At 40.6% G+C, this 27,136-nt stretch overlaps 1 protein-coding gene across 1 annotated transcript; it reads right to left on the bottom strand.

Moving 5' to 3' along the window:
* Positions 1-3,911: 3,911 nt before the first annotated feature.
* hspa9 (heat shock protein 9) lies at positions 3,912-26,522 on the bottom strand. Its single transcript, XM_080201751.1, has 17 exons — positions 26,074-26,522; positions 20,570-20,628; positions 19,387-19,474; positions 14,912-15,093; positions 14,694-14,818; positions 14,287-14,360; positions 13,679-13,785; positions 10,867-11,029; positions 10,351-10,443; positions 8,719-8,928; positions 8,199-8,426; positions 7,885-7,989; positions 6,904-7,021; positions 6,526-6,620; positions 6,085-6,177; positions 5,829-5,969; positions 3,912-5,139 (listed from the first exon to the last, which is right to left on the bottom strand). Exons 1-17 carry the CDS (start codon positions 26,122-26,124, stop codon positions 5,065-5,067), a joined length of 2,007 nt encoding a protein of 668 aa, XP_080057877.1. The 5' UTR covers positions 26,125-26,522; the 3' UTR covers positions 3,912-5,064.
* Between the last annotated feature and the right edge of the window lie 614 nt (positions 26,523-27,136).

The raw sequence follows: 27,136 nt of genomic DNA, 5'->3' as shown, positions 1-27,136 counted from the left end.
TTGGTAGCATAAGCCACTAGCTTTCGGAGCGCTGCTCCTTCACCTGACGAAGAGGGTAGCCCCTCGAAAGCTTGTGAGAATATTATCAAATAAATAGGTTGGACTAAAACCTGGTGTTGTCAGACTTTTTACTACCTTCAGACCTGCACAGACCACAGAGTAAAATGTTAATTGTGAATTTAATATGGTTTTTAATTCTCCATCTCTCTCTCTCTTTTGCTCCCCCGTTCTTCCCTGGCCCACCCTCCCTTTTAGCTATCAGGTTCAGTTTGCAGCTGAGCACCAGTCAGACTGAAACATTGGAGGCAAGGTTGGAGTGGGGCAACAGCACCCTCCAGTGGTCATTGTCAAAATTACTGACTGTACTAACAGCTAGTTACCAGGATTACTGCTAATTTGTGTGCTGGGAGTCACTGGTTAATTCAGCAGGCCTAAGCCAGTAATCCTACTTAAGATGCCTTGGAAATGAGGTGGAACAAGAGTGGAATGATTGTGTGCCCAACATTTTACTTTAAATTTCATTGAACAGTCACCTTATTCACTAATGATATCTTTAAATGGACCTTTTTTTTAATGCTTTCACAGGGCATGGGCATGACTGGCTAGACCAGGACTTCTACTGCCCATCATGGTGATCCACCTTCTTGAACCTACGAGGGAGGGAGTGCCGGGAATTTGAGCCAGCGACAGTGAAGGAACAACAATAAGAGTTCCAGGTCAGGGTGATATACTAGGACACTTGTAGATCTTTGCTATTGTGTTCTGTAATAAAGGTTATTTTATTTAAAAGTTATTTTTATCAATCTTTACACTGAAACTTTCCACAATCTGCATAAGAATGAAACTACTTCAGGTCATGTTTAATCATTTATGGGCAGTACGATGGCACAGTTGTTAGCACTGTTGCTTCACAACGTCAGGAATCTGGGTTCAATTTCAGTCTCGAGTAACGTATGGAGTTTGCATATTCTCCCCAGGTCTATGGGCTTCCTCTGTGCGCTCCAGTTTCCTCCCACACTCCAAAGATATACAGGTTAGGGTGACTAGTGACCAATCGAATCACTCCCCGAATCAATCCAGCACTTGGTGATTTATTTTTTCCTTTTGACCTTGCATGGTCCGCAAAAGTCAGCATGAAATTTGCTGTGTCAGCACTGGCCACATCAATATTAGCAGAGTAAAGGTCTCACTCCTGGTGCAATCTCATTTAACTGCTTGACCACCAGAGAAATTAGCATGACTCAATTCTGACTCAGGGTTTGATCACAAAATTCTCAGCAGTCACCGAGTACCATGTTGCTTGCTTGTCACGCTGCAGGCAAGACATTAAAATTCATTCTTTTTTTGAAAGAAAGAATGCCAGGACAAAATTCTAACAAGTTTTCTCTGCTCTAGAAAAACATTCTAACCAAATCAAAATCACCAAGAAACAGACAAGCTGGTTGTTGTCATTTCTGAGGACTGCTGTTTTTTCCAGCATATTCTACTTTTATTTCACATCTCAAGCATCCACAGTATTTTTGCTTTTTCATTACAGGTTGCTGCTGTTTAAGTAGGTCATTGTTGGAGCTACACAAAGTCAACTCGTGATCTTAAAAGCAATTCATTTCCCAGTGGTTTTCCACCCATGTACTGCAAGCACTGCATATGCATGGCCTGAAGTTTTGTAGTTTTCTCAGAAGCCCTGCTGTGGGAATGCTAGGTTCAGAGCCATGGCTATACAGACACTTAAGTCCTGACTTTAGAAAGGGCATCTTGTATGTGAGACATTAATCCCGGAATCAAACCTTAAATCAAACACCCAACACATCCCAGATATACTCTTCCACTGGGGAAAAGGTGTAAAAGTCTGAGGTCACATACAACCAACACAAGAACAGCTTCTTTCCCGTTGCCATCAGACTTTTGAACAGACCTAGTTCATATTAAGTTGTTCTTTACACCCTAGCTATGATTGTAATACTATATTCTGCATTCTCTCCTCCTCTATGAACGTTATGCTTTGGCTGTATAGCTGTCAAGAAACAATACCTTTCACTAAGTACTAACACACAATAAGTCAAATCAAACAAATTATGCTTGCATGTTTAAAAAAAATTAGGTATGATGTTAGTAGCTGATGCTGCAAAAGATATTGACAAAATTCCACCATTTCATAATAAATGGTGAACTGACAATATAACTGATAATGAAGAGGTGCTTCAAGAGAAGTTAGCGTTGAGTAGGAAGCGTGCATTGCAGATTGAAATCCAACAATATATATGCAGACACTGCCAGCTGCTGACCAATATCTAGTATGTTGATGGGGACTCCCATTCAGGGGAATTTGTTTTATTTTGTACTGACTCATGCAACTGTTGAAGAAATATTTCAGGTAATACTTGCTTGAAGTAGAAGAAACTTAGCTGGGCCATATATTGTAGCATTTGCACTAATGGAGCAGCCTCCATGATGGAGAAAGTCAAGGGATTTGAAGCTTAAAACATAATTTAAAAAAAAAATCAAAGAAATTTCAGAAAACGGTCAGGCGGTGTAGGTTGATTGCAGATCAGTTGGATCAATCTGTCTAGGACTGATCTTTCAATGGGATTTCTCAATGGTCTTGTTCCTTGATGGGGCATGTTAAAGGTTCTTGGCCTCACTTTTGACTACATACCAACTGTCTGTCCTCAAGGTGCTCCTGCTGTATCCCTCTGGGATATGTAGTCCAGTCTTTGCAATTGTCCAAAATATCTTGCTGTCTTTACTCCTGCTGGTCGTTATTTCCATTTAACCATTCAATGTCTTGTTTCTCAAAGTTCAACAGTCTCTCTGGTGATGAAACCAACTAAGCTCAGCGTATCAAAGATTGTTTGAAAAAAAACAGGGGAAACGTTTTATGCAAACCAGAACATTTAACCCAATCCAGGAGTTATTTGCTCATTTTCTGTTGCAACTGAGCAATAATTTTAAGTACATTCTTACAGGGTGGGTTATTTTATTTTCTTAGATTCCGTCCCATCATGTGACGTCTCCCCAGTAAATCTGAGTAATCATTCAATATTTCTAAATTTTGGTAAGTGTTTAAAAATGTTTGAAGAAATGCAACAGAGTAGAAACAAACTTCCTAGTGATCGAGGACCAGAACTAGGTGACGGATGGAAAATTATGGACCAGCTTGTGACTTGCAGTATCTTGGTAACTAGACATCTCAGCAAGAACAGACATTTACAACTGCATTTTTATAATCAGTATTGATTACATTTGAAGTGTTACCAAAATATATTTTCCAGTGTTGAAAAATGAATGTCACTTTAAACCAAGTTAGTAAAAGAATTTATAGAATTACTTCTCATTTTTAATTCCTTTTGTCATCTACCATTTGGAAGAATTCAATTTATTCTAATTTAATTACAAATGCGGATTTCAGCCAAATGCTAATTTCAGTTCCATGGAACTATAATGTATTTTGAAACTGCACAATAAACATGCACTAAATTAGTCCAGCATACTTCCATCTAAAAAGAATGGTGGGCATGCAGCAAGCAATCTGTTCAGATGGATGTCTTAATATGGGTCCACATTTGTTGGTGGCTGACGAGGTTAATTCTTCATGGGCAGGTTCTGCCACAAGTGCCAAACTTGAAGAGTGTTATTGGGGGTTGTTGGTTTCAAGCTGACATCTATTGCCACTGGCATGCCTGCCCACAGGTGGAATTTTCCTCTACTGTCAGCTATGATAATTGCTGTCTAGGGCCTTCTCATTATCCACGCAAGCATCCGAGAGCACAATCAGGGTGACCTACTAAAGGTTATTGGAGGCAGCTAGATTTGAGACATGAAACTAGAGTAATATTAATCAGTAAACCATCTCCATCACAACCAAGTTTAAATCAGAACAAGTACAGAAAAGCTCATAAAAGACTGATTGGTCATGTCACCTTTCAAGTTTTATTTTTTAAAAAAAGAAAATCACAAGGTGCAATCACCAAAGTTATTTGCTGTGGGAAACTTAGATTCAAGTTGCCCAACTCCATCAACCGGCAGGACAGCCAGAGAAGTGCTCTTCTCTCCTCCAGACTCAACATCATTTGTATAAATCAGAATAAAAATGAAGTAAATTCTGAGAATATCGTACTGCAGGATGCATCAAGAACTTAAAAGATACATGCAGCCTTACTGATAGAATCCATAAACTCAAACTACTTGAATAGGTCTGCGCTTTCACCATTTCAGTGCAGCAATTAGATGGGTACCTGTTACAATTGGAGAGGCTTCGGTTCAAGATCCAAATATCCATTAAATGAAAGCTGTCTCCCAAAATAAAACACCCTTTATTTAATCTGTTGCCAGTAGTAAACAGAAAAGCATGCTGCCCCATTGTGATACTTTCAGACGCTGACTATATTTGAGTTTTATTGCTTTCATTTCATATTTCAGACATTTTCAGTCATTCTTTTCACATTTTCTGTACAACAATCCCTGCCAAAATCTGTTAGTCTAGCTTTATGTTCAATGGCAAATAAAACACTGACAGCCATTTTGCAGGTGGAACTGGAATCAAAATATTTTTTCACCCAAAATTCTGCTTTACACTGGAATTCACCAACTCTAGAAAGGTCAGAATCCTGGACACTATTTCTAAAGCTCTCTTTTCATCTGTTTGTGAGAATTAAGACAAAGCCACTGAGATACATTAAATGAATTACTGTACTTCAATGTGATCTTTCAGATCATATGCTCCTCTCAACTGAAAAGTAAATCATTTATTGGAAATGACAATCAAAATTGGCTGCAAACCACAAGTTTACTTCTACCATAAAGTCTAGCTCTCTTATATCAGCAATTACACAAGGTGAATTACATTACATGAATGGCAACAAATCTGACAGACTTGTTAAAACGCAGACTCAACGCTGATATTTCTAATTTATAAACAAAAACTATATATAGGATACTGCAAAAATACAGTACGAGAATGACTGTCGTGCAAATCCGCTCAGGAGAAAGATTATCTTCTGGCTCCGCCACTCCCAAGCTTGTTATCTCCCTCCCAGTTCATTAAAACAATTACTTTGAGACATTTTATTGCTTCTCCTCCTTTTTGTCTCCACTTTCTCCACTATCTGTGCTGCCTGAACTTTCCCGCTCAGATGCCATCTGAAAATTTAAAAAAAAAGCAATTTGTCAGCATACATTCTCCATCTTAACCATAAATTTGAGCTGAACCTTGAAAACTGGTCAGTTATTTATCGTGGACCATAACTTCCTGGCTCCCCAGTGTTGCGTTTGAGGGACATGCTAGGGAATTCCTCTCAGAAATTCCCAGGGAAGGGTTTACCTCACAATTGTCCAGGAGGACGAATGTCCCCTCGACAACAGCATTTAGCTGGGAACCATCTGACAAAACAATTTAAATAGCTAACTTCAGATTTCTCTGCCAGTTTTACCCTCAGTTACCCTGAACGAGTTAGAGGTACTTCACCATTCCTTCTAAGTTGAGTAACTATTTTAAAGACTTAGCCTCCATGGGACACCCCTTCCCCCGGATCTGACTAGTCCTTCCTCACTGCAATCCATTTACACCATGCAACTGAGGGTGGGTGGCTTCTCTGTTCCTGTCTCAGTCAGCCTGGTGAGGAAGGTCAGGCAAGACTTTGGATTTCCAGCAAAGGTAAATTTTCCAGAGTGACAATCCGCTGGAGACTGCCACACCGAGGAAGTTAAAGACCTGTATCTTTTAAAAAACAAAATGTATTTATAAGAATTCCAACACTACAGCTGGTTAATAAATGTTCTATTACTTTTTGCTAAAGATTCTTTTAAGCCTATCAGTGCTAATACTTCACCTTCTTGTAAGCCGTCTCAAAGAGCTTCAGTGAGGCCTGCTGTAGATTGGATGCTGCTGCTTTGATGGTTTCGCCTGTCTCAGAATCCTTTCTAGCCAACAGCTCCTTCACTTTTGTAATCTCCTCTCTCAATTTGTCACACTGGTTTAAACAAAAAATATACCGATTATTTTCACATCAAAGTATCAGTTTTGAACACAATACTGATTTGTTCTGGGATGTAATTCACTCAGCAGTCTTAATCCCAAAGTCATACCTCTTCCTTTGGAAGCTGATCCTTGAACTCTTCCATTTTGGACTCTGTGTCATGAATAATTCCTTCAGCGTTGTTTACAGCTTCAACCGTTTCCTGTGGGGAGACAACAAAATTTTCAAATCTGTTTGAATACAACAGCTACTCTAGCCTCCAATTAACTGGCTACAATTCTATGCAAGGTACAAGGGCAGTGCATTGAGCAGTCATTCTTTTAGTTGGCAAAAATGTTCACAATTAATATTACACTGTCACCTTAAGTACAGTACAGGTAACTGCACAATCCCCTTCATAATTTTAAATAACTTAGAGCTGTAGAGTCTACAGTTAGTTTGGTCCTTGAGAGTATAAACTAAATGCAGTCATTTTAAGTAGGCTTCAAATTGTTCCTGACCCTCTTCAAGTTTCTTTCCTTCCATATAGCCATTAATAATGCTGTTATACCTTCTTTCTCCGGTCCGCTTCAGCATATTTTTCTGCATTCTTAATCATGTTCTCAATGTCGTCTTTGCTCAGTCCACCAGAAGACTGGATGACAACTGGAATTGAAAAGAGCTTTCAAAACTTTAAATCTATTTGTGTTTTTGAAAGTTGAAGTATAAACAAACATTTATCCAACCAAGATTCACTTCAGGCAAAATATATATATTGTATGTAATATATGTATGTTTCCACACTACAAAGTTAAATAATTGGTTTCATTTTAATATTCCTTTGTAGGATTCTTTTGTAAACTATCAATATCAAACAACTTATCAAACGAATATGAGCTCAAGTGCTCCTTACTAAAAGGCAACCACTGCAGTCTGAGTCAATACTTACTCTGCTGCTCCCGACCTGTGCCTTTGTCCCTTGCAGAAACATGGACAATACCGTTGGCATCAATATCAAATGTAACTTCAATCTGTGGAACTCCACGGGGAGCTGGTGGCATTCCAACCTAGCAAAAGGCACAAGAAATTCAATTTGTTTAATTCTAAACCAACTGAACATGGGGTCACTAATTCTAACAGCCCCAAAACATTTTCTCTTTCAAGAGACCTTCCAAAGCCGTGACCGCTACCACCAAGAAGGACAAGGGCTGCAAATACATGAGAACACGACCCCAACTCACACATCATACTGACTCAGAAATGCATTGCCGTTCCTTCAGGCACTGGTCCTAACAGCACTGTGAATGTATCCTACGCCACACGGACTGCAATGGTTCGTGAAAGCAGCTCGGCATCCCCTTCTCAAAGGATATTAGGAATGGACAATAAATGCTGACACCCACATCATGTGAAGTAATTTTAAAAGCTGCCATGGTCCCATCTCTCAAAAGAAAAGTTTGGCCGGCCCAAGAATATTCAAATGTTATGGGAGAGCATCTCATTCTTACATTTTGTGCACTTCACTGCAAATATTGTGTAGGAAGTTGCAGTATACATGTCTGCTTCTAGGCATTCAGACCGCCAATAATGCTACAATTACAACTTAGGCCCTAGAGTTAAACAGCATTTTTGGAACAAACCCACCCAAATTCTTGCTCAAATATAAATCTGTCCCTTGGTTGCTGGGTTGTCAACAAATATTTTCAAAATACTGTGTAAAGTGGGAGTGAAACCACATGCTCTGGTTGGTATTTTACATTATTTAACACTTAAGTTATTTATTACTCACAAGTAGGCTTATATTAACACTGCAATGAAGTTACTGTGAAAATCCCCTAGCCTCATTTGCAGAACCAAGGTGTTAAGATATGTGTCAATTTCTCAATGTCAAAAATTGTTGTACAAATCAAAGCAGGTTGATGGAACTTACCAATGTAAACTGTCCCAGAAGTTTGTTGTCGGCTGCCATCTCCCGCTCTCCCTGGTACACTTTGATCTCAACCTGTGTCTGTCCGTCAGCAGCCGTAGAAAAGACCTGCCGTTCGTACAAACAGCCAATATATCAGGCACTATGCATTTAAACTAGGTGTTCCAGACATTAAAGCCAGAGTTTTAAAAATGTATTTGGCATCAAGCCATGATGTTAATATAATTATCAAGAATATCAACTGCAAAATATACTCATTATTGATTACAAAACATGATCTATGCAATAACCCTATTAAAACTGCTTAACTCTTATACCTGGCCTTTCTTTGTTGGAATTGTAGTATTCCTGCCGATGAGTTTAGTGAAAACTCCACCCAAGGTCTCAATACCTAGTGACAGGGGTGTAACATCAAGCAGCAGGACATCTGTGACATCACCAGCAAGCACACCACCTTGAATAGCAGCTCCAACAGCAACAGCTTCGTCTGGGTTCACTGACTTACTCGGGGAACGACCAAATAGCTCTTGAACAGTTGACTGGACCTAGATAAACAAACAAGGCATGGAACAGCATAAAAATCACTAAAAAGTAAAACTCTGCTGTATTTGTATGAGAATGTGATCCACTGCCAATCTAAAATGTTCTACAAATTAAGGCAGCTAATCCCAGTCCTGACATCATTGTAATAACTAGAATTCAAATTAAGCAAATCACAGCTTAACATTCTATGCTTGGCTTGTTTTCATTCCAATTTTCATCACATGAAGATCAATGTTTTTGCCAAGATACATGGGAACTCTCCTCACTGACCTGAAAATCTTAAAACTCACTCACCTTTGGCATTCTGGTCATTCCACCCACTAGGATGACCTCACCAATGTCACTTTTGCTGACCTCTGCATCTTGCATGGCTTTCTGACAGGGATTAATGGTCCTTTTAATGAGATCAGCAACAATGTTCTCGAACTGAGCACGAGTAATTTTGATATTCAGATGTTTTGGTCCAGAAGCATCCATTGTCAAGTACGGAAGGTTAATGTCAGTCTGGTAAAAACACAAGACAAATATTCAGCACGAGGAACAGAACACATCCTTCACAGACTTTGTTAATCCATTAGTAGACAAGCCACTGGGAATACACCATACTAATTGCAAGGCATCAGGGCCCACCCTTTCACCAAAGGTATTTACTCTAGGAAGGTCGATGTTAAAAGGCACCACTGGAACAATCAACCTTACAAGAATCTTACCACAAACGATAAGTGAAAAATGAATGGCGATGAGTATATGAACTGAAGACATTATTGCTGAAGTAACAACCAACGCCTTTTCTATTTCACCCAAATCCAATAGAGCCAGCCCCATTTGGATGACATTTTCCATTTTTCTGACTAACCACACTGCAAATTCTCCAAGTAGGATTGGCAATTAATGATAAATCAACAGTTTTGCGTTATGTATTCATGCTAGAATATATTAGTTTGGAAGCTGCCCACAAGTTATTTTAGCACAGGAAACTCGCACCAAACAATGAAAAAAAAATCCCAACATTTAAGGTTAGATCTGTAATTCAAGCCTGGGGAATGAAACAGTGGAAGTATGCATTAAATTATACCTCAGTAAACACTTGCTAACTGCATATAAAAGGCCATTTAAAAAAAAAGAACCATTTTAGAATTCAGTCTTCCCATACTCCCAAAAGAACATACATAATGCAAAAATGGGTACATACAGATTGCTATTTCCAAGCTAATTTATCCCTGAATTGGAGGAGGACTGTGATACCATTGCCAACACTTAAATTTTCAGTAACCTCCAGTTCAGAGATATCTACTTCTCTTTGCGTGGTGGCACAGTGGTTAGCACTGCTGCCTCACAGCTCCAGGGACATGGGTTCGGTTCCCAGCTTGGGTCACTGTCTGTGTACAGTTTGCATCATCTCCCCATGTCTGTCTGGGTTTCTTCCCAAAGTCCAAAGATGTGAGTCAGGTGCTTTGGCCATGCTAAATTCCCCTTAGTGTCCTGGGATGCACAGCTTAGAGGGGTTAGCAAGATAAATTTGTAGAGTTATGGGGGTAGGGCCTAGGTGGAATTGTTGTCAGTGTAGACTCGATGGGCTGAACGGCCTCCTTCTCCATTGTAGGCATTCTATACGAGACCCTACAAATAATTTCCTAAAATTATTTCATATGAACAGTGAAATGGTTTAGTAACTATACATACAAGAGGCTGAATAATTATCACCCAGATGTGCCTGCATGTATAAAAAAATTTAGTAAAATTAACTTGATATTCATTTATTTGTGGATTCAGGAGGTAATTTTAAAGCCTTACATACTTTGTTACGTTGCCACCTTTTTACAGATTATGCACCCATTATACACTTCTTTGCAAAACTGTGGAAAAGTTACAATTTCCATAATGAACATGTGAATGTAATTATTCCAATGCAATAGGTGTTCTGACCTGAAGAGATGAAGACAGCTCACACTTGGCTTTCTCTGATGCTTCTCTCACTCGCTGAAGTGCCATGTTGTCCTTGGTGAGGTCCACACCTGACTAAAAATGAAATAAGGCTCTTAAGAATACACTATAGTGGACGACAAGTTTAACAAGTTAGATGCACCTTGTGCTAAGTTAGCTTTCAAATATTTGCACAGATCCATGAACCAACAGGTTATTCAGTAAATACTAAAGATATGCAAGAAAATTAATTTTCAGGGCCAGATGGAGAAAACTTCTGGGGACGAGCCTGGGACACTTGCCGAGCAAACTCTGCATAGGCAAAAAGGCCAGATTTTCTGTCAGGATTATCAGGCCTTGTACCTCAGACTTGGGGAAGGGACTGTTGAAATAATTATAACACAAGTGACATTATCGCTTGGTGAAGAACTTTTTCAAATTATACAGAGAAAATCTAATTTAAAACATAACCCCCTCTGCAATAAATTTTAAAAATGCTAAGCCTTTGTTAATACTAACCTCTCTCTTGAATTCCTTGATGATGTGTTTGAGTAAGGCCTGGTCAAAGTCTTCACCTCCCAAGAAGGTATCCCCATTTGTGGACTTTACTTCAAAGACTCCTTTTTGAATCTCAAGTACAGATATGTCAAAGGTACCACCACCCAGATCATAGACAGCAATGCTGCAGAAGAAATCAAACAAGTTCAATGAAATAAAAGCTTCTCAACACCACAGTTAGTAGTTAATAATTTTACCATATGCAATTCAAGTGGAACTTTCAGAGTGTCACTTAAACTTGGGCGAAGGATACAGTTAACATGGCAAATATAACATTATACTTTTTAAACAGTGTACTTATCTTTTTAATTACAATTTTTGAGAACAGGATTAGGCCATTCTATTAGATTTTGGTGATGGAACTTCTTCTACCCAACTCTGCCTCCTGTCCTTGCTACTCTTACCTAAGAGAATTCCATTCAGCCCAGTCTTGAAAACATGACTGATCTGACACTGACCGCTACTTGGAGGATCTAGCCCTCAATTTTTAACAAATGTGAAAAAAATTGGTTCTCAGTTTCACCTAGGAATTGAGCTCCAATTGTATTATGCCCTCAGTTGCAGAGACAAGGACAATTTGGCTCAACAGATCAGTGCCACCTCCTACTCTAACCCACATACGCTGCTCGTCGTTACTTCCTCATGTACATATCTAGTTTGCCTCAAAATGCAGATATTATTTGCCTCAGCTATGGCTGTGAGGATAACAAGCAAAGGAATAGGATTTTCATGATTATGTGTGTGGTTGTGCTAATAAATTTAAAGAACCAGGCATTCAAATAAACAGCTGTACGCAAAGAAAATTTAGAGGCTTAAGTGGCCTAAATTCCTTATGCTAATAACAGGGTAAAGAAATTTTCTCCTATTTTTAAACTGGATCATCAGTAACCAACCGATATTCATAGTCTCCAGTTTTGGATTGCTCCAAAAGTGAAATCAACATTTCCACATTTACATTATCAAGTTCAACCTAACTGTGATAAATACTTCCATCAGGTCATTTCTCATCCTTCCCCTTTCTCAAGAAAACCTGGCAGCTATAATGGCTCAGTTCTGGTTAAATCCTTGGTTCTGGATCCCACACGGCAGAAACAATTTCTCCCTATGTCCTAATCAATTTAAATACCTCAAAATAATCTCTCAACCTTCTAAATTCAAGGGAATGTCCCCATAAATTAATATTTTAAGCCCAGGTATCATTATGATTAACCTACACTGCACCCTCTTCCAAGGCCTTCCCATCTTTCTTAGCGCTCTGTGCCTTCAACTGGCATCAGTATTAACAGGTTCCAAGCAGATTCGTAAAGTTGAAACTGAGGCATAAAGCTTTTATCATGAGAGTTTATTGACTTTGTTCAGTCTCAACACTTCTCTCTGAGCTGCTTTTATTTATATGTGCTCAAAGTACTGAGTTAAACAATGCCCTTCATCTGTAAAGCTTACTAATATAATTAACATACTATTAGGTGTTACGCAACTGAAATATTTTACGCTAGAGATTTTTCATCTTCCAATACTGGCTCCAGTGATGAAGAGTTGGTGGTCAAATGGTGAGCATAATTCCTGCATAGACAAGCCCCCATTTCTCATTGTGAACCGAGGCCGCTCCCCTTAAGATCTGACACTGTTTTTAAGTTGAGTTGTAGCTTAATATTATAAGTTTGGGTTTTACAACTTTCTATTCCTTCATCCAAATCATTCAGCTACATGTTAAAAATCCGAGGCCCACACAAATCAGGGTGCACATAATCCCAACCCTACATCTCAACCAATTTCCAGCGTGTCTATAAGATTACCTCTAATTCAATTTGTTGTCAATACCTTGAGCATTTGGCAGAAGTCTATTTAAATAATATTCACTGACATTCTAGTCATCACTTCCTTTTTCACAACTTACTTTAAACCAAATAGGTCACTATCCACTTGGCTCAAAGTTCAAGATACGCTAGTTTTCATTTTGAAAAAGAACTATGCATATATTTATCCCACTTGTAAACTGAGAGCATCACAAAGATTGGAGCACATCATCTAACCACAAATAGTTTAAACATTTGCCTGCTTTTGAACTCTGCATCAGCTGTAATAGGCTGATCCACCAGGAGATGTGCAGTATCAATCTTCAATGCCATTCAGAAATTTCCTCTCTACAGTGTCTCAAAAAAAAGTCACTGGTTTGAATCCACTCGACATACAGCGGACAAACACTTTGCACTTACAATAAACAGTAAATACCTTGTGTGAAATAGTCACCACAAGTTCATTTAACTTAGGTCAGGATCTTAAAAACAGAAATATCAGCAAGACAAACGCCAATCCAACAATGTAGATAAATGTTTACCATAGCAGACACAAAAGATTGCGGAGAATATGAATTAAATCATCTAGAGCTTCTTCTCTAATAAATCACCTTATCATCACAACACACTGTAGAGAATAGCTACATTATACTACAAGTTGATCTACCGCTTTGAAAGTGATAGCAAAGATAGAAAATCATGCTATCAGACCGAGTGCGTCCTTCTATTGATGGCGAAGTGCACAGTAATAACTGCAGCAGCTTTGATAAAACTGTTCAAACATGTATTTTGAAAGACTGTGAAGAGGGCTGGTGTTGAGAAGAAACTAATACACTCCACTTAGTATGGAGCTCATGTTGCAAGATTGGAGCACAAGTGAGTGCAACAGACGAATGGAATCAAGAACCAAAGTGCCAACATTTTTTTAATTTAAAAAAAACTGCATTCGTGAATTAGAAGTTTTACTTTTTACATACACTTTGTCTTCAGACTTGTCTAATCCATATGCTAGAGCAGCTGCCGTGGGCTCATTGATGACACGGAGAACATTCAACCCAGCAATCTGTCCAGCATCTTTTGTAGCCTTTGTGGACAACATCACAATTAGTTTTAATATGCAAATGACATCTTATTTTTGTTTTATTACCATTTTACATTTGTAAATACCAAAGCCATATAGTGTAAACATGGAATATGCTGAACATGGAACCACCAGTACTTTTACGCATAATTATAGTATCAAGACATCAAAAGGCCATTGTTACTACAAATTATAATTTTAATTTCCTTTCACGTTGGCATAAAGAACCACCAAGGTTTAAAGTCTTTCTCAATTTACAGCTTTGTGCAATACTGAAGATATGTAGCAATTGGAAGGCAACATTAAGGAACTATTCACACTAATGAAGCAGAGCAAAGACATCCTGCAAGGAACACAGTCTCCTGTAAATTCCTTCTGAAATCAGTTCAGGCCATAACAGAACTAAGCTAAAGCTGATTTTGTAGTGACGAACTTGCAAACTGTAAAGCATCAGGTCAAAAACAATCAATATAACTAAAATATTTGTGCAACTTTTGCTTTTACCTGTCTTTGGGAATCATTGAAATATGCAGGAACTGTAATAACAGCATTCTTTGCTGTCTGTCCCAGGTAGCTTTCTATAAACAGAAAATTAATATCAGAATCATTAAATGTAAAATAATTGCATCCATATCTAGTTTAGTAATATTACAATGCACAAACACTATCTCAGAATACATTTCCACGTCTCTAGAAATTTTGATCGAGAATGATTAAATCGATTTCTGATGTAGTGAACATGGACCAACAGTATTATTAGTCATGTAGTTAACAGACTAATCATACCCATTGATCACACTAAAAAAGTAGCCAATTTGAATAAAACTGAAATCTTTAACTTCAAATTATAAACACCCAGAAGGCTCTTAACCTGAAAAAGTTCAAAGCTCTCGTGATTCTACTGTTCTTACCTGCTGTTTCCTTCATCTTCATCAGGACAAATGCCCCAACTTGGCTCGGAGAGTACATCTTACCATGAGCTTCCACCCAAGCATCACCGTTCGAGGCACGCACGATTTTATATGGCACATTTTTCCTACAAATAATAAATAACACTTTTTTCCCTCCCCGTAAGAGAATAGAACATTAATCTTGAAGCTTTTAAAAAATAATTTTTGATAAAACTTACAAATCTTTCTGTACTTCAGAGTCATCAAAACGCCGCCCAATTAAGCGTTTTGTGGCATATAAAGTGTTCTTAGGGTTGGTTACAGATTGTCTTTTCGCTGGCATCCCAACCAAACGTTCACCATCTGCTGTAAAAGCAACTACAGAGGGAGTTGTTCTGGCACCTTCTGCATTTTCAAGTACCTGGAACACAATGCAATAGTTGTCAAGGCTATCTAAGCAACAGGAACGAACACACACACACACACACACACACACACACACACACACACACACACACACACACACACACACACACACACACAGAGGTTTGCTTTAAGAACAGCTGCTCACAAATACAAATTTTCTTTTTTCAGACTGGACCTTTAATATTAATTTAGTCAGACTAGCGTCAATAAACAGTAAATACCTTGTGTGAAATAGTCACCACAAATTCATTTAACTCAGGTCAGGATCTTAAAAACAGAGACATCAGCAAGACAAATTCCAATCCAACAATGTAGATAAATGTTCACCATAGCAGACACAAAAGACTGCACAGAAGATGAATGTATGCCATTTAAGAACAAACTACTAACCGTGAACTGATAATCCACATATAGGCATTGTCCCAATGCAAGATTTGTCTAGCTCTGAAATACTAAGGATTACTGCTTCTCTATGCATTGCCATTTTCAATCAACGCTTTCATTTATGGACTGAAAGAGCTGATGTCTGTAAACAATGATACACTACATCCACTGTTAAAACACAATTTGCATAGAGCACCAAAAACATGGCTTCATCAAAACATGTCAGTGACTGAGGTCCCTGTGCTGGCCTTGGAAAGGGTCCAGAGGAGGTTCACAAAAATGACCCCTGGAATGAAAACCTTGTCACATGAGGAACAGTTGAGGACTCTGGGTCTGTACTTGTTGGAGTTTAGAAGGATGATGGGGAGGGGGGCTGGGGTGGGATCTCATTGAAACTTACGGGATATTGCGAGGCCTGGATAGAGACGACACGGAGAGGATGTTTCCACGAGAAAGAAAAGCTAGAACTAGAGGGCACATCCTCAGGCTAAAGGGACAATCCTTTAAAGCCAAGATGAGGAGGAATGTCTTCAGCCAGAGAATGGTGAATCTGTGGAACTCTTTGCCATAGAAGGCTTTGGAGGCCAGGTCATTGTGTCTTTAAGACCGAGATAGATAAGTTCTCGATTAATAAGAGAATCAGGGGTTATGGGGAAAAGGCAGGAGAACGGAGATGAGAAAAATATCAGCCATGATTGAATGGAGGAGCAGACTTAATGGGCCGAATGGCCTAATTCTGCTCCTATGTCTTATGGTCTTCTACAAGAAATGTTAATTAGATGCAAATTAATCTTCTAGGAATTGCACAAAGAAAAAGGAAATGCACGCCCTTGCCTTGCACAAGTCTTACTCACTGGAATTCTGGCTTCCATCTTTGCATTTCCTTAGTGTCCTTCTTAGTCTCACTTTCTACATGCCAGACTAATTTCTCATTAGACCTCTCCAATTCATTCATTTATATACCTCCCACATCTAAACTCCTACACCAGCACCCTTACAAACACCAATGTTTCCGTTCTCTGGCTCTCTATCTGCAAAGATACCAATATTTTAGTTGATTTCCTGCCTAAGTGTGTTGCCTCCGCATTCAATTGCCATACATAAGAACATAAGAAATAGGAGCAGGAGTAGGCCATCTTGCCCTTCGAGCCTGCCCCGCCATTCAATAAGATCACGGCTGATCTGTTGTGGCTCAGTTCCACTTTCCCGCCCTCTCCCCATAACCCTTAATCCCCTCTCTTATCAAGAACCCATCAACCCGCTTCTTAAAAATATTTAGCGAGGCAGCCTCCACCACTTCAACGGGCAGAGAATTCCAGAGATTCACCACCCTTTGAGTGAAGAAGTTCCTCCTCAACTCCGTTCTAAACCGCCCCCCCTTTATCTTGAGGCTGTGCCCCCTAGTCCTACTGTCTTTTTTGAGCGGGAAGAGTCTCTCCACCTCTATCCTATCCATCCCATTCATCATCTTATACGTCTCAATGAGATCTCCCCTCATTCTTCTAAACTCTAACGAGTACAAGCCTAGTTTATTCAGCCTCTCCTCATAGCTCAACCCCCTCAACTCCGGTATCAGCCTAGTAAACCTCCTCTGCACTCCCTCCAAGGCCAAAATATCCTTGCGCAGGTGCGGCGCCCAAAACTGCACACAGTACTCCAGCTGCGGCCTCACCAATGCCCTATACAGCTGCAGCAAGACCTCCCTACTTTTATATTCAATCCCCCTCGCTATGAAGGCCAGCATCCCATTCGCCTTCCTGACCACCTGCTGCACCTGCAAGCTGGGTTTTTACATCTGATCGCCTCCGATCCCTGCCACTTGCCATTAAACAATCAGCATCTTTTGTGGCCTCAAATCTGCACAACGTAATCTTGAATGTACGTAACATGACGACTTCTCTCCATTAGCTACCAACACCTCTACCATCCACCTTCCACTCCATAAATTCAAGATAAAATGAGCAAGCATTTAGAAATGCATAAGTTAATCAATGACAGGCAGTACAGGTTTAAAGCTATAATCTATTTAATATATATTTTTTGATAAAAGCAGCGGTTGGATAAAAAACAGGACAGTACATTACCAGGAAACATTTGATAAATAAGGTTCGCACAATAGGCTAATCACAAAATGATGCAGCATCATAGAATGAAAGCTAAATGACTGACAAGAAAACAAAAGTTGGCATTAACAGATATTCACATTGGAGAAGAGTGGTAAATAGCATTCCAATGGTCAAGTGCTGTGCACGCTTCTGATTTTGGGACATATAGATTACTTGGTCTTTGGCATGGCAAGTAAACAACCGAAACTTGGTGACATTAATGAGGTACTGTCAATTTGGTAGTTGATAGTATTTAGATAGTGGAAATTAATTGCAGCCTGTTCATAGGAATGGGCTCAAAGTTTAATCATTGATTGGGGGTGCATCAGAAAAGTTGAAGAAGTGCATAAAGACAAGGCCCTCGTGTTCTATCCTACGCAAAGTCATATAAATCTGCAACAAATCTTAGCAAGATCATACATAAGAACATCAAGCAGTTCTAGTCACCACAGTATAAAAATAATGGAGAAGATGCAGAGAAGATTTTAAAAAAATAGTCTGTGGGTATACACATCAGGAAGGAATTAAAGGATAGCAGGACCTCTTTCCTCTAATAGGTCTTCAAATTTATGAAAGGATTTGATAGAATGGAGTAGATATGGAGAGAATGTTTTCTCTTCTGATCACTTCAGGTCAGCCATGATCTTACTGAATGGCGGGGCAGGCTCGAAGGTATAGATGGCCTACTCCTGCTCCTGTTTCTTACGTTCTTTGTAGAAGCATAACTCATCGCTATGTAATAGTTACAAAGAAGTTCAGTAGGAAATTCAAAAATGATGTTGTTTCCCAAAGCATGGGTTCCCAAACAATGGGTAGTGAGCTCTGAGGCAGAAATAACAGGCCTAGAAGCTTAGACTTAGCTTTAACATCTGTGAGGTCCATTTTAAGTGTTCCATTTTTTGTTGCTGGTGGACCTGATGTGGAGATGCCGGCATTTGACTGGGGTAAACACAGTTAAGAAGTCTGACAACACCAGGTTTAAGTCCAACCGATTTGATAGTTTACCATCAAATAAATCGGTTGGACTTAAACTTGGTGTTATCAGACTTCTTACCGTGTGGACCTGGCTTTACCATCTGTTCAGAGGTCCACTGCTGCTGCAAACACAGCCTGTTAAAAAAAGTGGATCTTATGCTTTTTTCCAAGCACAAGATTTTAAACCCCTCTCAAAATTTCATTCTGGGGCCAGATGAAGTCTGGGATCACACCATGAGGTTTGGGAAACATTGACACAAAGAGTGGGGAGAATGAAGAACTCACTACCACAAGGAGTGATTTGCATAGTATAGGTGCATTTAAGGGAAAGACAAACACACATTTGAGGGAAAAGGAATAGTTAAAATTGGACATTTAGGTGGGAAAAAAATGGGAGACTTAAGTGGAACATAAAAATCAACATGGACTGGCTGGGTACGATGGAGTATTGCTCTCCTGTGTATCCTATTTAACTACCTAGCTATCCGAGCTGTAAGTAGGACTGATGCAGAAAAAGGTAGTCACCAAATGAAGGAATTCCTGGAATTTCTGCTATGTGTTCCACTCCAAACTCCAACCCTTGCTTCTTTAATTTTTTTTCAATTCCTCCTTTGGCCTACCAACCCATAGGCTACAAAACCTACGACATGATTGATTAGAAAAACTGAAAATGTTGGAAATACTCAGCAGACCTTGCAGAATCTGTCGAGAAAGAACCAGGGGGTAACATTTCAGGTTGACAATCTTTCATCGTAACCAGTGTTGCCTGATGAGTCTTTTCAATACTACACCTCCAAAGGTTTTGATTAGCTAGGACAACCCACCTTTGCTTGTTTGCCTTCCATCACTGCAACACAGGAATTGGTTGTGCCGAGATCAATTCCAATAACAGCACCCTTAATAGCTTCAGACCTGAGAAACACAAAAGTACAAATACTGACTTACATTTTGAATTCTTTAGTTATAACACAAAATGCATTCTAAACCATAACTTGGAAGCTGTTAGCACACATGTCCATTTGTGAATGAGAATTGATCATACAGAACTACATTTCAACATCTCAGTTATTTAACAGGTGGTGTCAAATTAAAATGCACTACCACAGATAATTCAAAGAATGTAAATTCAAACTTCAGCATGGTAGTTTTGAGAACTTAATTCAGTTCTTAAAAGAAGTATGGAAATAAGCTATTAAATGAGACCACGAGCGGTCAGATTTCATCAAAAACCCCACTTGTACACAAAAATCCTGGTATTCTTAATCAGTCTAATCTATATATGAATTCAGTCATATACCAAGAAGGTGGACTCTATATGACCCTTTGAGTGGTCTAGCAAGCTACTTTGAAAAAAGAGTGCCATCAGTTCAATATGGTGGTTCACTACCCTGTCAGGGCAGCTGGGGATGGGCAAATGCCAACTGTGCAAGCAGCATCCACATTCTGAGAATTAATTAATAGAATATTTAATCATTGGAGTTTGAGTAAAACCTTAAGCATTAAAAAAAATGCAAAAGCTGAATGATGGAATGATGTGCACACACAGGCAGACCACAAAAGTCACAAACAAAACTGACCAAACGCACAAAATGGGACCATTTTCCTTCAACTTCATCACCCACAGTATAAAAACCCGAAATCTTTAGCTCTCGTTTGGATGATTTACAAATCTCGAGTGGATTTTAAGCAGCCTCAAAGTCCTCCAAGCCCACAAACATTTAAAATTTACTCAACATCTGTACTTAGTGGTCATCACCGGCTTGATATCAACAAACAGATGACTATGATTCAAGGTTATGAGTGAGTGGCTATTGCACACACATAACCAAGGAACAAACATTCACCCTCACAGCCAAAATTTTAATACAACGCAGTTTTAAACTTCTGAGATTATGTATAACATTAAACTAAAATTACAAAATGTCATCAAGCTTCTAAAAACACTATTAGCCACTAGGAGACAATAGCAAGATCAATTGCATCATTGGTTATTGCAATAAAACTCACGCATAATTGCGTCTTGCCAATGATCGAAGGACATTCTGGCTCAGTCCATTCCAATGACCCTGCAAAATAAGTATCTTGGTGTTAACACTTTTCCATTATTTGCATATTTTCTTTTTATTAAGCCTTACCAGTAAGGCGGGATAGTGGATTGGACTACAAATGGTACAATTCATTTTGGGCTCCATGGTATTGCTGCAACAAGGTGCAAAGGAGAAATTAACAAATTTCAGGCAACCTGCGAACTAACAACAATATTCATTCCTGAAAACTGCAGCTCATGGTAAGTCAGAAATTATTTTCCCATAAGAACAATGTTATAAATCAGGGATTGGCTCTTGAACCAAGGCCTGATATCCTATTTTCACTAAAACCCTCCCCCCCCCCTCAAGAATTTTGTACTCAATTATCAAAGAGAGAGCAACAAATCAATATTATAAAACATAAATCTTAAGAAAAAGTTTGAAACACACAGAATCACCAAGTACAAAATGCAAAAAAAAAACCAATGTCTTGAGCCAAGGAGAAGGGTGGCACAGAACATTGCTGCACACACATAAATGTTTGAACTCGTTCACCAGCTAAGCATTGTAAAGTCGAAAAAGGGTGTCTATTTCTAAACATTAAGTACCATAGAACATAGCTATTCTCCAATTTATGATGCAAAATAGTTTTGGCTTCACATGAACGGTAAACGCATAAATTCAAACAGCCAATCTGTACAAGACCACCTTCTCACCAATCTGGGTTTATACTAATTGATGCATAACCGCAATTAATGCGAATTAAGATCAAGCATTTAACTACGAATTGGAGTCAAGGAAATGTTACTTTGCTAGAAAACAATATGAAGCCACCAATGTAGCAACTCGACTGACTCCACTTTAGCTAGACCCCATCACTAAGCACACTGTAAACTGACATATTATCTACAATTCAATTACCCAGAGGATGAACAGAGCATTTTAAGTTATAGTACCTATGATTATTGAGTCAAAAAACCAGACATCTTGCAGCATCTCAAAAACAGTATTCAGGGCCTTTACATCCTTAAAATTCAATATCACAAATTCCAGAATTGTAGGCAATATGTGTAGGAAACAGATATCATTCTCAAGTCATATCCAGGGTGGCTTCAGAAAGAACTAATCATGCATTCCCATATCCTCATTTTTCCCAATTTTTATTTTACCAGATGATTATTAATTCCTTTTCAAATTTGCTTCCACCAGTTTTGTGTCATCACAATCCTAACTGCCTCTAAAATAAAAAAATTGCCTCTCCCATTGCTTATGGAAAGTTTTAAATTTATGCATTCTGGTTATCAATTCACCAGTTGAAATGGCTTTGTTTTTGATGTTGGGGACAGTGATATTGATCAGTGGAAATTGGTGCAGGATGAAAACTGGAAGCAGGAATGCATCTGAATCATCAACCAAGAGAGAAAATGCTGGAAAATCTCAGCAGGTCTGGCAGCAGCTGTAAGGAGAGAAAAGAGCTGACTTTCAGTCTAGGGGCCCCTTTGTCAAAACTAAAAGGCATAGAAAGTGGGAGATATTTATACTGTAGGTTAAGGGAGTGAAAGATGAGTCATAACCACAAAAACAAAGGGAGAGGCTGCTAATAGCAGTCCATAGAGTGAATAAAAGGTGTGAATGGCCAAAAGGCAGAGAAGCTGAAATCAGAGGGTAAACTGGGACAGATGGAGTGGGGGGGTGGGTTGCTGAAGTTGTTGAATTCGATGTTGAGACCGGAAGGCTGTAATGTGCCTAGCCGGAAGATGAGATGCCGTTCCTCCAGTTTGCGTTGAGTTTCACTGGAACACTGCAGCAGGCCAAGGACATACATATGGGCATGGGAGCAGAATTGCGTGTTAAAATGGCAAGAAACAAAGGACAGGGTCATTTTGTGCACAGATCGAAGGTGCTCAGCAAACCGATCACCCCAGTCTACATTTGGTCTCTCCAATGTAGAGGAGACATTGGGAGCAGCGAATACAACAGACCAAACTGAAAGACGTGCATGTGAAACATTGCTCAACCTGGAACGAGTGTTTTGGACCTTAGATGGTAAGATGGAAGAGATAATGGGGCAAGAGGCAACGAGGCAGGTGTTACAGCTTTTGCGATTGCATGGGTGATAGGAGAGGTGTTGGGTATAGCGGAGTGGACCAGGTTATCCAAAAGGGAGCAGTCTCTGCAGAATGCTGACAGCAAGTGAAGCAAAGATGTGTTTGGTTTGAATCAACAGATTAGGAGGTATCAAAAGTAGGCCAATGCCGGGGGAGATACATGCACGTTAGGGGTGAAGGCAGATGATTTTTATTGTGGGGTTGGAAGCTCGGCCTGGGTGAAAGATGGAATCTGCAGTGAAGTAGTGGACTTTGTAGAGTGCAAAAACTGATAGGTTTTGGAGACTCACAGAAGCCACAAAACTAGGTCGAGAGAGATTATTATTGGAGAAATGTGTTACAGCAGAATTTTGAAGGAATGTGATGGAGTAGCTTGATTTTAAAGGGAGTAGAAATCAAGAGGGACCCAGAAGTTCATACAAATTTGTGGGTGGTAGAGCAAGTTGGTTAGAAAAGTAACACTTGAGAAGTGCGTAATTCTGGCCATCACATTTCAAGGAGGATGTCATGGTTTTGGGACTGCGGAGCAGATCAAAGTGGTACCATTGCTGAGGGACTTCAGTTAGATGGAGAGATTTGAGAAGTTGGAATTTTTTTTCTTACAGCACAGATTAAGGGAGATATAATAGAAGTGCTTAAAATGATTAAGATTTCAAGAGACAAAATAGGAGAAAGTGTTTTCACCAATAATCATAATATTGCAATGAGTTATGAGGACCAGGAATGCACTCTCTGAAAGCAGATTGATTATTAACCTTCAAAAAAGAACTGGATAGCAAAATGTACAAGGCTGTGGGAAAATACGAGTAAGACCAACTGAATAGCTCATTCAAAGATTTGGCAATATAACTCATCTGACCTCACCATGAACTTTAAAAGTTATGAGGATACTACAGCTACAACTGGACAGGCAAGAGTGAAAACAAACGAGGGCAGACCCACTCAGCTAGAGAGAGAGGTGACAGAGGGTGGCGATGAGGCAGTCTTTGTCAAAGACAAGAAGAATAATATAGGAGACTGAATAAGTCACAGGAGTTGTGACTTTAATTAGGGCTATTTATGGTCATGGAGGAAGATGATGGTATGGGGGTAATGTCACTGGACTCGTAATCCAGAAGCCCAGGCTAATTCTCAAGGGACGTGGATTAAAGAAAACACCCTGGCAAGGGGAATTTGGATACAATCTGTAATTGAAAACTAGTCTCTGCAATGGCGATTACTGCTGTAAAACCCAGCCAGTTCATTAATGTCGCTTCTGGCATCCATGTGACTTCAGATCTACAACAACGCGATTGACACTCAGTTCAAGGGGCAATTAGGGATTGACAACAAATACTGGCCTCACCAGTGACACAAAACCCCCCCAGTAATTTTAAAAATTGGAAATTTTGAACTTGTGTGCCTGAGACTCATTGGCTTTACCTGAGTGAGGCTTTCAATTTTAGTTACAGTGATTGCCTAATTGTGTCTTTTTAAAAAAAAAAGATTGCTAATTAGGATCAGGATAGATCTACTTAAATTCACTTAACCTTGGACCTGGACAGTTGACCAACAGATTTATCACTTTAATCTGGGCACACTTAAATCCAACTCCCAGGAGGTGAAAAGACAAATTGCTAACTCATTAGCATGGTATGAGTAAGACCAGATCTTTGTGTCCTCAAACCTGTTACATCAGATTACAACCAATTCCCAACTTTGCTCCACATTGCTCTTACCCAACATTGGCCTGAGTCATAGAAATCATAGAAACCCTACAGTACAGAGAGAGGCCATTTGGCCCATGGAGTCTGCACCGACCACAATCCCACCCAGGCCCTACCCCCATATCCCTACATATTTTACATAAGAACATAAGAAATAGGAGGAGTAGGCCATCCAGCCCTTCGAGCCTGCCCCGCCATTCAATAAGATCATGGCTGATCTGTCGTGGCTCAGTTCCACATTCCCGCCCTCTCCCCATAACCCTTAATCCCCTCGCTTATCAAAAACCCATCAACCCGCGTCTTAAAAATATTTAGCGAGGCAGCCTCCACCACCACAACGGGCAGAGAATTCTGGAGATTCACCACCCTTTGAGTGAAGAAGTTCCTCCTCAACTCCGTTCTAAACTGCCCCCCCTTTATCTTGAGGCTGTGCCCCCTAGTCCTACTGTCCTTTCTGAGCGGGAAGAATCTCTCCACCTCTATCCTATCCATCCCATTCATCATCTTATACGTCTCAATGAGATCTCCCCTCATTCTTCTAAACTCTAACGAGTACAAGCCTAGTTTATTCAGCCTCTCCTCATAGCTCAACCCCCTCAGCTCCGGTATCAGCCTAGTAAACCTCCTCTGCACTCCCTCCAAGGCCAAAATATCCTTGCGTAAGTACGGCGACCGAAACTGCACACAGTACTCCAGCTGCGGCCTCACCAATGCCCTATACAGCCGCAGCAAGACCTCCCTACTTTTATATTCAATCCCCCTCACTATGAAGGCCAGCATCCCATTCGCCTTCCTGACCACCTGCTGCACCTGCAGGCTGGGTTTTTGCGACTCATGCACAAGGACCCCAAGGTCCCTCTGCACCGTCGCCTGCTGCAGTTTTTCGCCACATAAGTAATAGTCCTTAACCACTAATCCCTCTAACCTACGCATCTCAGGACACTAAGGGGCAATTTTAGCCTGGCCAATCAACCTAATGTACACATCTTTGGACCGTGGGAGGAAACCGGAGCACCTGGAGAAAACCCATGCAGACACAAGGAGAATGTGCAAACTGCACACAGACAGTGACCTAAGCTGCAAATCGAATCCAGGTCCCTGGAGCTCTGAAGCAGCAGTGCTAACCACTGCGCTACCGCGCTGCCCCTTGTAAATTTCAACTGAGGACCTCAATTCTCAGCTTCTGGGAGGGGGGTTCAAATTTTCACTGGTCTACATGAAGAAATTCTTCCTGATTTCACATCTAAATGTTCTAGTTTTAAATTTTAAAATTATTGTTCCTTGTTGCTGTCAAATTGTCACTGTCTCTATTAAATCACATATCCTCGAACCAAGTTTATACAAATGATCCTCATATTTTAACCCTTTAAATGACCGCATTTTGGTGGTTTTTTTGGGGAGGAAAGTTAAAGTGGCAGAGGGAATGCGGTCGGGAGCTGTCAACTCACTGGGGTCTCTCCCATCGGAGGAACCTGCTGAAGGTCAGCCGGGCTCTGGGGCCCGGGATCCACCGTCTCCACGGGGAGAGAGATAAATACCTAGGCCCGGAAGACTGGACCGACTCCAGCCCGGGGTGGGGAGTGCGCAGTTCTCCCTCCCTCTCCCAGCACCAGCCTCAAAATCACTCCCATGCGGCAGAAACCCTCCCTTTGCCCCCTCTCCTCACTTACACTGCCGGCGACGGCCAGGCGCCGAGAGGCCGAGCGCACCAGGTACAACATGGCGATGGCGAGGTTGCCAGGAGGTCCGTGCGGAATGAGAGTCCGGGCGACTCCGGGGCCGGGAAGAGACGGTCCGCTCGGGATTCAGCTCCGGGTGACGGCGTATAATCAGGTGGGGTCGCTCGCTGGGGTCCGGGCAGGCGCTGTCGCTCCGGGTGACTCCAGTCAATGAGGCGCTGTCACTCGCGGGGCTCCGGGTAGTTCTGGGCAGGCGCTGTCGCTCGCGGGGCTCCGGGTGGCTCTGGGCAGTCGCTGTCACTCCGGGTGGCTCCAGTCAATGAGGCGCTGCCGCTCGCGAGGCTTCGGGTGACTCTGGGCAGGCGCTGTCGCTCCGGGTTACTCCAGTCAACGAGGCACTGCCGCCGCTTCTGGAAATTTCTACCGGCCGCACGTGGTCAGTCGTCGGAGGCGGTCAAGGAAGGACCCCGAACGTTTACATCTACACCGTGCCTGAACAGAAGGTTTTTTTTAAAAAAACTCCCTCCCCTAAAGGACGCCAGTTAGCTAGAAGGATCAATTAAATCGGTTTGTTATTTAGGGAGAGCGGTGGGGAGTCGAACGCTGTGCGACATATGCTCGTTTTTGTTCAAAGTAATGCTGGCGCTGAATGGGCAACCGCAGCAGTTGGGTCCTGACGGTGAAGGTCACAGGAGATCAGTGTTGCTGAGACTTGCATCAGCTGAGGTCAAAGGTTAGCACCAGGCAGCAACTAAGGTCAGAAGTCAAACACCAGCTAGAGTCAATGTACACAAATGCGTTGGCGTAAGCTTAACAGGTCGGACACATCCAAAGGCTGAATCTGTCTGGCTTTTAAAGGCAGCATTTTCTGTTCTTATTGCAGGTTGACAACCTTTGTAGTGCCTCCTTCCTCCCTTCCCCCCCCCGCCCCATGCCAAAATATATAATTGGGTAACTTAAAATGTCTCTTCCTACAGTGCCACCTGTTTTACACACACACACACAAAACACCATCTCCAATTCACAAGTTTCTGGGTCCAACTCCAAAATTTGA

This window comes from Carcharhinus amblyrhynchos, chromosome 13, assembly GCF_965287045.1.
Source record: "Carcharhinus amblyrhynchos chromosome 13, sCarAmb.v2.hapA, whole genome shotgun sequence".
NCBI lineage: Eukaryota > Metazoa > Chordata > Chondrichthyes > Carcharhiniformes > Carcharhinidae > Carcharhinus > Carcharhinus amblyrhynchos.
The sequence above is the reverse complement of the archived record's forward strand: the minus strand, read 5'-3'. Positions and strand labels throughout refer to the sequence as shown.

What these genes read in the sequence shown, in the direction of transcription:
- hspa9 (XM_080201751.1), bottom strand. Translation starts at nt 26,124, where the DNA reads ATGTTGTACCTGGTGCGCTCGGCCTCTCGGCGCCTGGCCGTCGCCGGC. An exon ending in GACAAGTCTGAAGACAAAGT is followed by an intron (nt 11,030 to 13,678) that starts GTATGTAAAAAG and finishes TTTCTTCTGCAG; the next exon opens with CATTGCTGTCTATGATCTGG. An exon ending in CACAGGTCGGGAGCAGCAGA is followed by an intron (nt 6,621 to 6,903) that starts GTAAGTATTGAC and finishes TTTCAATTCCAG; the next exon opens with TTGTCATCCAGTCTTCTGGT.